The following is a 9,184-nucleotide window of genomic DNA, read 5'->3' on the forward strand; positions in this document are numbered from 1 at the left end:
CCTGGTGTGGTTGTACGAAGCCAGCCTTATCACTTACCTGAGCACAGAAAAAAAGTGGTTTAGGATGAAATTAAGGCTATGGGGGTATTCGAAGAGTCTCACAGAAATTGGAGCAGCCCTGTGGTGTCCCCAAGCCCAACGGGACTGTTCGTTTCTGTGTGGACTACAGAAAATTCAATGCAGTGTCTAAATTTGATGCCTATCCAATGCCGCATATTGATGAAATGCTCGATCAGTTATGTGCTGCTCGCTTTTACTCGAAACTGGATTTGACCAAGGGCTCATCCCCTTGACTCCAGTATCCCGAGAAAAAAAACATCTTTTCCCACTCTGTTTGGGTTACACCAATTCGTCCCCCTCCATTTCGGGTTATTTGGAGCACCAGCCACGTTTCAGCAACTCATGGATAGAATTCTCCACCCCCACTGTGCTTGTGCCGCTGCCTATTTTGATGACATTATCACATACAGCAACGATTGGCAGCGGTACGTGCAACATTTGAAGGCAGTTCTGAGATCGCTGAGACGGGCGGGGCTAACCCAAAGAAGTGTGCGATTGGATGGGTGGAGGTATGGTATCTGGGCTTCCACTTGGGCCATGGACAGGTGCGTCCCCAAATTGATAAGACGGAGGCAATTGCGACCTGTCCGAGACCCAAGACCAAAAAAGGAGGTGAGACAGTTCCTGGGGCTGGCTGGCTGTTATCGTAGGTTCATACCTAATTATTCGTCACCAGCCTGCTGACTGACTTTGCTCTCCCTTTTGTCTTGCAGACGGACACGTCGGACAGAGGGCTGGGTGCTGCTTTGTCCCAGGTAGTGGAGAGGGACAGAGGGAGAGACAGAGAGCAGCATAGCTTAGAGCTTCAGATTGATCAGCGTCCAACACTCTCTTAAAGAATTAGCAGTTAGCAGGCTGCTAACCCCCTCACGTCTCACGCCTCTCTCTTTCTCTATCTCTCTCACAGATACTTCCTCAGCCCATCCACCATGGCATCCGCTCAAGAACGAGCTCTCCAGACCCTGAGCTCAGAGTTGGCCCAGCTGGATCAGCAGATCACCGCCCTCCTGAAGAAGCAGAACAAGCTCTTTTGGCAGAAGTTGATGCTCAAAGCCGCCTGGGAAATTTCCCTCGTGGTGGGTGCACCAGCCTCGTCTTTTCATACACCAGGAAGTGCCGTTCTCACGCCAGCACCGCAGAGGGCCTTGCAGACCCTCACCGCCGCCCCAGCCGATCTTCATCTCCTGCAACCATTTTGCCGCCCTCAGTTCACCGCCTACGCCTTCACCTACTTTCCGGGCCTTGTCGCCCACGCCAGCGCCCCGGCCCTCTACACAGGACTCAGTTTATGTTATCAGTAGCTCTACTGTCTGCCACGTTAAAGTAAAAGGAATAAACAGCCATGCCACTGTTTCTTGTTTTCCAGGTGCTTGTGTCTTAGTCAAAGCCAAGCGTCTACCCTCGGCTCTCAGCAGACGCAATGCCTTTGGGACATGGTGGTGATCCATGTCGGGACCAACGACATCACTGACCGACGTAGTGAGGTCCTGAAAGAGCACTACCAGACACTACTGGACACCGCCAGGAAGAAGTCAGAGACCAGGATCGTCATCTCCGGACCGCTTCCCACATACAGGAGGGGATCCGAGCGTTTCAGCAGGCCCTTCGCGCTGCAGTCCTGGCTCCGCAGCTGGTGCACCCTCAATGGCCTGGGCTACGGGGACAACTGGTTCCTCGTTTTGGGAACAGCCAGCACTCTACCGGAGGGATGGCCTCCACCCTAGTCATCTGAGATCTGTTGTTCTCTCATGGAACATCGAGAGGACCATCCACTGACTACAAAATGAAGGCCATGTAAGTAGCACCGACAAACATTGTATAGCCAACACTAGAAATTTTAATGCTAATAATGCTAGAGCTAAAACTGAAAATAAGGCAAATGCTAATAATAATATTGACTCTAGAAATGTTAATTCTAATAATGCCAGTGCTAATACTGAAAATAAGGCAAATTCTAATAATATTGATTCTAGTAATCGTTGTAAATGAAATTATTACTGATCGCGGTTTTGATGCTCTGTGCCTCACAGAAACGTGGATTAGACCCGATAAATACTTCAGTCTAAACGAAGCCACACCCCAAGGCTACAGCTATGCACATAGCCCTCGTTTAAGCGGCCGAGATGGAGGTATAGCAACCATCCATACTATAGCCTTAGCCATGAGCCAGAAAGTGGGCTATAAATTCTCTTCTTCTGAAGTTCTTCTACGAAATATACATGATCACGGAACAAATAAAAATTCCTTTCACTAATTACAATTTACAGGCTGCCAGGGCCGTATTCTCAGTTCTTACAGGAATTCTCCTAGTGTCTATCAAGTCTATAAACGCTTTCAAATAAAACAATAGTTGTCGGAGATTTTAATATCCACTTTGACAATCCTCAAGATGCACTAAGTAAGGCATTTATATCTATCATAGACTCCATAGGTTTCACCCAAATCATAAAGGGGCCCACACACTACCACAACCACACTCTAGACTTAATACTGACCTTTGGTGTAGACATAGATAACTTAGCCATTCTCCCCCAGAGCACAGCAGTCTCAGATCATTACTTAATCTCATGCGAAATTCACTTTAGTGGAAATGTGCGTTCATCACCATGTTATTATGTTAAGTGGACAATAACTTCCTCTTAGAGGATAATTTCCGATCTACTCTAGATAGTGTGGCCCCATTAAAAAGTAAAATAGTAAGGCAGAAAAAACTCGCCCCTTGGTATAATGATCATACTCGGGCTTTAAAACAGACTGCCAGACAATTAGAGCGAAAATGGCGCCTGACTAAGTTAGTGTTCCAGTCCGCCTGGAAGGAGAGCCTTATAGACTATAGAAAAGCACTTGATACAGCACACTCAGCCTATCTCTCCTCTCTCATAGAAAACAATAAGAATAATCCTAGATTACTTTTCAGCACAATCTCTAAACTAACAGAGAACAAAACAGTTAGTGAACCCCAGATACCATCAGCCTATAGTAGCAACGATTTTATGAACTTCTTCAGTGACAAAATTGAAAAAATTAGGCAGAAATTTCAGAATGCAGTTAAACTCTACAAACCTGCTTCCCCATAATGCCAGCCTTAATCTTGAGAATATTATGATCCCTGCAGAGAGGCTGGAATCATTTACCTTACTTCAAGAAAATTATGTAGTTAAAATCGTTTCTTCCGCAAAATCATCTACTTGTATGATAGATCCGATTCCTACAGGTTTACTCAAGCAAATTTTGCCAGAAATAACCAAGCCTATTCTCTAAATAATAAACTTCTCTCTTAGCCTTGGATACATCCTATAATCTCTTAAACTAGCAGTAATTAGACCGCTGATTAAGAAAGCTAACCTTAATCCCTGCAAACTATCAAAATATGGACCGATCTTGAATCTCCCCTTTATATCTAAAATCTTGGAAAAAGTTGTAGCAAAACAATTAAGCTCCTATTTGCATAGAAATCAAATACACGAAAAATTTAAATCTGGTTTTAGGCCACATCATAGAACAGAGACAGCAACTAGTAAAAATTGTAAATGATCTATTATTATCCTCTGACCAAGAAAATGTGTCTTTGTTAGTCCTCCTCGATCTTAGTGCGACATTTGACACAATAGACCACGCTATCTTACTAGATAGACTAGAAAACCTTGTAGGGGCAACAGGAATAGCTCTTTCCTGGTTCAGGTCCTACTTCACTGATCGCTATCAATTTGTTCATGTAAACAGTGAATAATCTGCCCTCGCAAAAGTAAAGTATGGTGTTCCACAGGGCTCTGTTTTAGGACCTCACATTATATATGCTACCACTGGGCACCATTATTAGTAAACATGGCACAAATTTCCACTGTTATGCCGATGACACTCAGTTATACTTAGCAAGCGAACCGGATGACAAAATTGAACTTGGCAAGATTGAGGACTGTATACAAGACATAAAAGACTGGATGTGGAGTAACTTTCTCCTTCTTAACTCGGATAAAACAGAGGTTCTACTTCTTGGTCCAAAAGCAGCTAGAAACAAACTGTCTAATTTAACACTAAAATTTCTCAGTTGCATCAAGCTCATCTGTAAAAAATCTTGGTGTCATGATAGACCCTGATCTGTCCTTCGACGCAGATATAACTAATCTTACTAGAACAGCCTTCCTGCATCTCCGCAATACTGCTAAGTTAAGAAATGCATCATCTCTACAGGATGCAGAAAAGTTAGTTCATGCATTTATTACTTTAAGGCTAGAGTACTGTAATGCCCTGCTGGCTGGATGTCCCAGCAAAAGCCTTAACAAGCTTCAGCTAGTCCAGAACACTGCAGCCAGAGTCCTTACTAGAACCAGAAAATTTTACCATATCAGCCCAGTTCTATCAATCTATCTGGTTACCAGTTACATTTTGCATTGATTATAAAATTCTCTTACTGACTTATAAAGCTGTAAATGGACTCGCCCCTCAGTACCTGAGTGAACTTCTCTCTTATTATGAACCATCTCGCCTACTTAGATCACAAGGTGCTGCTCACTATTAGTACCTAGAATTAATAAAGTTACGCCAGGGGGGAGAGCCTTCTCATACAAAGCCCCCCAGTTTTATTCTATGTAATTTTGGAATAATCTTCCTGTTAATGTTCGGGACTCAGACACAGCCTCAGTCTTTAAGTCTAGGCTAAAAACTTACTTGTATAGTCAAGCCTTTGGTAATTAGTTTTCCCTGTCGGTTCTATACCTGCCAGAGTCTCTGCTGCTCTGCTAACACTGTAATCTGTGATCAGTCACCCATTACAGAACTGACTCTCTGTGTGTTTTTCTTTTCTTTCTTTTCTTTGCCAAGTTGAACATCTGCCCATCCTGTGCGTCTGATGCTGCTGCCTCTTCTGTCTAGATCGGGTGCCACTGCTGCCAGCCCTCTGGGCCGGCTTGACCACCATTGAGCTTCATGCTGTACAAAGCCATGCAACCTCACCCTCACAACCTGACTCCACTGCTGCTGCTGCTGCATGAACTAAACTAATCAAATTAATAATTTGCTCCACCTGTTTTCCCTGTTTTTGTACTATAATACTTTATACTAACACTGTTTGCTATCCGGTGTCGACCAGAGGAGGATGGGTTCCCCTTCTGAGTCTTGGTTCCTCTCAAGGTTTCTTCCTGTTTCTCTTAGGGAGTTTTCCCTTGCCACTGTCACCTCTGGCTTGCTCATGGGGGCTTGGACCCGGATTTCTTTCTGTAATGCTGATTTCTTTGTAAAGCTGCTTTGTGACAACACCTGAAAAAGCACTATATAAATAAACTTTGCTTGCTTGCTTGCTACCTGCCCCCCGCATTTTTTCTTTCACCTATCGTTAAGGTTGTTACACTTACTTCTAATGCAAGTCAATGTAACCAGACATTTTACCAAGTAATACTGAGTCATTTCTTCATGAAATTTACACACAATATAAACGGCCACAGGTATTTTCAAATTATGTCAAAAACTGAAAAATTTTGCTGAAAGTAATTGTTTGTCTAAATTGGATTGGTTTTAACTTGGTTTGGTTTTTTTGTTTACTGGAAGCGTGTACTGTGCAGATGTATTACATACAAAAATGAAACTATTGAATTTTGTACTGAAAACAATATTGGAAAATGTCTCATACATCTTTTTAGAGATCGATCCTATAATTATACATCTTGATCAAGCTGCACTACAGCTAGTGTCTCACAAGCCATGAGTTCTGTTGCGCATAGTGGAAAGAGAAACTGCTTTAGAGAAACTGCTTCTGCTGATTCTGTCTTTGAACAACAAAATTTTATGGGATGGAATTTAGCAGCCTCAAACTGGCTCCTGCCCCCAGAGTCAAGGAACTGAAACAGTGATCAGTTGGGATTTAGGAAGGACTTGTGTTTAGTGCCAAGTGTATAAAAATGCCATGCAAGGCTAAATTGCTGCATATTTACTCTGCTGAACAGATGGACATGCGACAGATCCCTTTAATACACTGTTAAACCTCTCACAGGTTCTCCACTTTTAGCTACTTAATGTGATGAAATTTTAGCATGAGTGTTTTTTCAGGGTATGTGCTCTTCTCACTAACTTAAAGATAAACTAAAACATGAAACTGTATGGGAACTAATCTTTTTGGCAAGACGTATTCTTTTCCTGCACGCCATCTTATATATACAAAACATAAATATAATGGATTCAAATTTTTCCATCTATACAACATCTTTGACTTTGGAATCATTGGACATACCTCCATCTAATATTTTTCCAGCATTCATATTTGGAGCTGTCACTTATTGCACTATTTTGTTTTTAAATATGACTGTGTTACTAACAATTGCTGTGAATCGGAAACTTTATAAGCCTATGTACATACTGTTATTTAACTTGCCACTCAGTGATATGATGGGTGCCTCAGCCTTTTTCCCTCAGCTGGTATCTAGCATACTGTCACAGAATAGATCCATCACTTACTCTGCTTGTTTTGTGCAAGCCTTACTGACTCATCTTTATGGAGCTGGAGCGTTTCTCACTCTGAGTGCTATGGCTTATGACAGATACATTGCCATTTGTTGCCCATTGAAATATAACACATTGATGTCCCCAAACAACTTGCTGAAAATAATTATTATAATGTGGATCTTAAATTTTACTTTGATTGGTTCACTACTTGCACTGAACTACCGCAAAGAGATTTGTAGGACACAAATAGTGGACATTTTCTGCAATAATCCATCTTTGATGAAGCTGGTATGTGAGGACACAAAGTTAAATAACTATTATGGACTGTTTATAACAGCTTTTTTTGAAGGTCTGCTTCTGGTGATAGTGGTTTTCACATACATCCAAATCTTAATTACTGTTATTTCAAAAAGACAATCTGATGCCAAAAGTAAGGCAATTCAGACCTGTGGTACACACCTAATTGTTTTCTTATGCTTTGAGTTCAACACACTCTTTATCTTTATAGCTCACAGATTTGAGTCAGCACCCCAAAACTTACGAAGGGCCTTAGGTGCTTCTGCCTTGATATTTCCTCCAATACTTAATCCTCTAATATATGGCCTGAAAACAAAAGAAATTCGACAGAATCTTATTCTCTTTTTCCCTAAGAAGGTTTCACCAACAAAACAGAAAAACAAACTAAGCAAAGTGAAAAGACAATTGCAGTAAGAAATATCTGGAACCAATGAAAATATTGAACAACATGATCATTTTTTAAAGATGCAATATGTCTTATGTGAAGTAAAAACACAACTACAGTAAGAAATTAGTTTTGGCTGCTCTTAATTCATAGTGAGTCTTTGGTTCTTCAGTTCATGTTCATGAAACTGTATCTGGAACCAATGAAAATAATAAATAAAATGTCTGTTGCAGTTTATCTTATGTGCATTATATGTGCATTACTGTTTTTAAATCCAAATTCTTTTAAATATTACCCATAGAATACAATTTTAAATTTTGCACCTTGCTGTAGGGCCAACCTGACACTGTGTTTATTTTGAGGAATTCAAGTTGGTTTATATGATTAAAAAAATTTAATTGTATTCTTCTTTACCTATAATGCATTATTACTGAATAAACACAGCTAGAAATACAACTGAACCCAAAATTGCATTCACTGAACTAATTCATCTCACTGAGGTTATTGTGATAATAAATAGAAAACTATGTGCACTCAAAAAAATGTGGTGAAGCGGTTCCATGCAACTGTGTTAAGTACCTTCATGGATACTTGATAGAATAATATGTACTCATTAAATTCAAATAATTCACACCAAAGTTTTGAATAAATTCAAATTAATTTGATTCTTCAATTTATGTATTGCATTATATCCACAGAGTAAAACTGTTGACTCTGTCATTGCCAGCAACTGTCTTCCATTGAAACAACGCAGCTGAATCAGTTTCACCCAGCTACATGCATTTGTTGAATAATGGTAACAAAAGAGAAGTTATTATAACCACCAAGAGTGTGATTTCATATTGAATGTGGGCGACTCTACACTTTCAGAAAATGCAAGGTTATATATTAATCTTAGCCCATGTTTTTACTGATGAAACAAACTGTTATGACACAGTGGACATCAGGAGTGTTTTAATATTATGCACATTACATTCATAGAATGCAATATGGTCATGTTCATCTAATGAAAATAATGTTTACACTCAGTACCAAATAGATGCTTAGCATGAGGGCACATGGTTACTTGCTCTTACAGTCAAACAAAATGAATTCAGAGGGATAATCAAAGAACTTAAATAAGACCCACATATAAAGAATGTAGGCTGGAGCAAATGAAAATAGAGGGTAAGTAAAACAAGTGGGAAAGATAAGCCCAATGTGCACACAGATGGGCCAAGAGCCAATGGGAAAGATTTGAGTTTTTACTCAACAAGGTTGCATTAAAGCTTATTAAGTAAAGCTGCCAGCACAGTCATCATCAGCAACGGTCTTTCACTGAAACAACACTGAATCAGTTTTACTCAGCAACATGCATTTGTTGAGTAACATCAACAAGGGAGAAGAGATTAAAACCACCAAGAGTGTGATTTCATATTTTTGAGTGTGGGGGGCGTGATACTTTGAGAAAATGCAAGGCTACATGTTTGCACGAATAAAACAAACTTTTATAACACAATGGGTGGTATCAGATGGTAAGTTTACTTATTGTGTATTCACTTGTAGACATTCCACCAAACCTTCACAGCACAGTGACTGTCAGATATAATTTTTCTATCCCTCTACAGAATTTCCCTAGCAAACCAATGTTTCGATAGTTGATTATTTCAGTATGAAGCAAGCACACATGCAAGCAATGGCAAAAGACAAACTCTGACAGTAAAATGATTTACGAGGAACAGCTTAGTGGCTTTCAACACTGCAAAACTTCAACAGTGAAATCTAGTCAATATCTAATTTCATGTATTATTTCTCATCATGGGATTGGTTTAAGAAAATTCAAAGCTGATTTAACTTTTGTTTTTTCTTATTTAATATTTTACTTATTTTATTCAGTGTACTGATCTTATTCCATTCCACTTGCAACGATATTTAAGGGAATTCACAATGCAAATGGCATGCACCCTCTCACAAAAAAAGAGAGTTACTCTTTTCACAATGCTCCACCATTCACCAGAATAGAAAAAC

The 9,184-nt window shown here is 40.1% G+C and overlaps 1 protein-coding gene across 1 annotated transcript; it reads left to right on the forward strand.

The window, feature by feature from the left end:
* Positions 1 to 6,225: 6,225 nt before the first annotated feature.
* LOC118804432 (putative gustatory receptor clone PTE01) lies at positions 6,226 to 7,206 on the forward strand. Its single transcript, XM_036564940.1, has one exon. It carries the CDS (start codon positions 6,226 to 6,228, stop codon positions 7,204 to 7,206), a length of 981 nt encoding a protein of 326 aa, XP_036420833.1.
* The last annotated feature ends 1,978 nt before the right edge of the window (positions 7,207 to 9,184 follow it).

This window comes from Colossoma macropomum, unplaced genomic scaffold (assembly GCF_904425465.1).
Source record: "Colossoma macropomum unplaced genomic scaffold, Colossoma_macropomum, whole genome shotgun sequence".
In the NCBI taxonomy this organism is placed as follows: Eukaryota; Metazoa; Chordata; class Actinopteri; order Characiformes; family Serrasalmidae; genus Colossoma; species Colossoma macropomum.

Coding starts and splice junctions, on each gene's coding strand:
- LOC118804432 (XM_036564940.1), top strand. CDS start 6,226: ATGGATTCAAATTTTTCCATCTATACAACATCTTTGACTTTGGAATCA.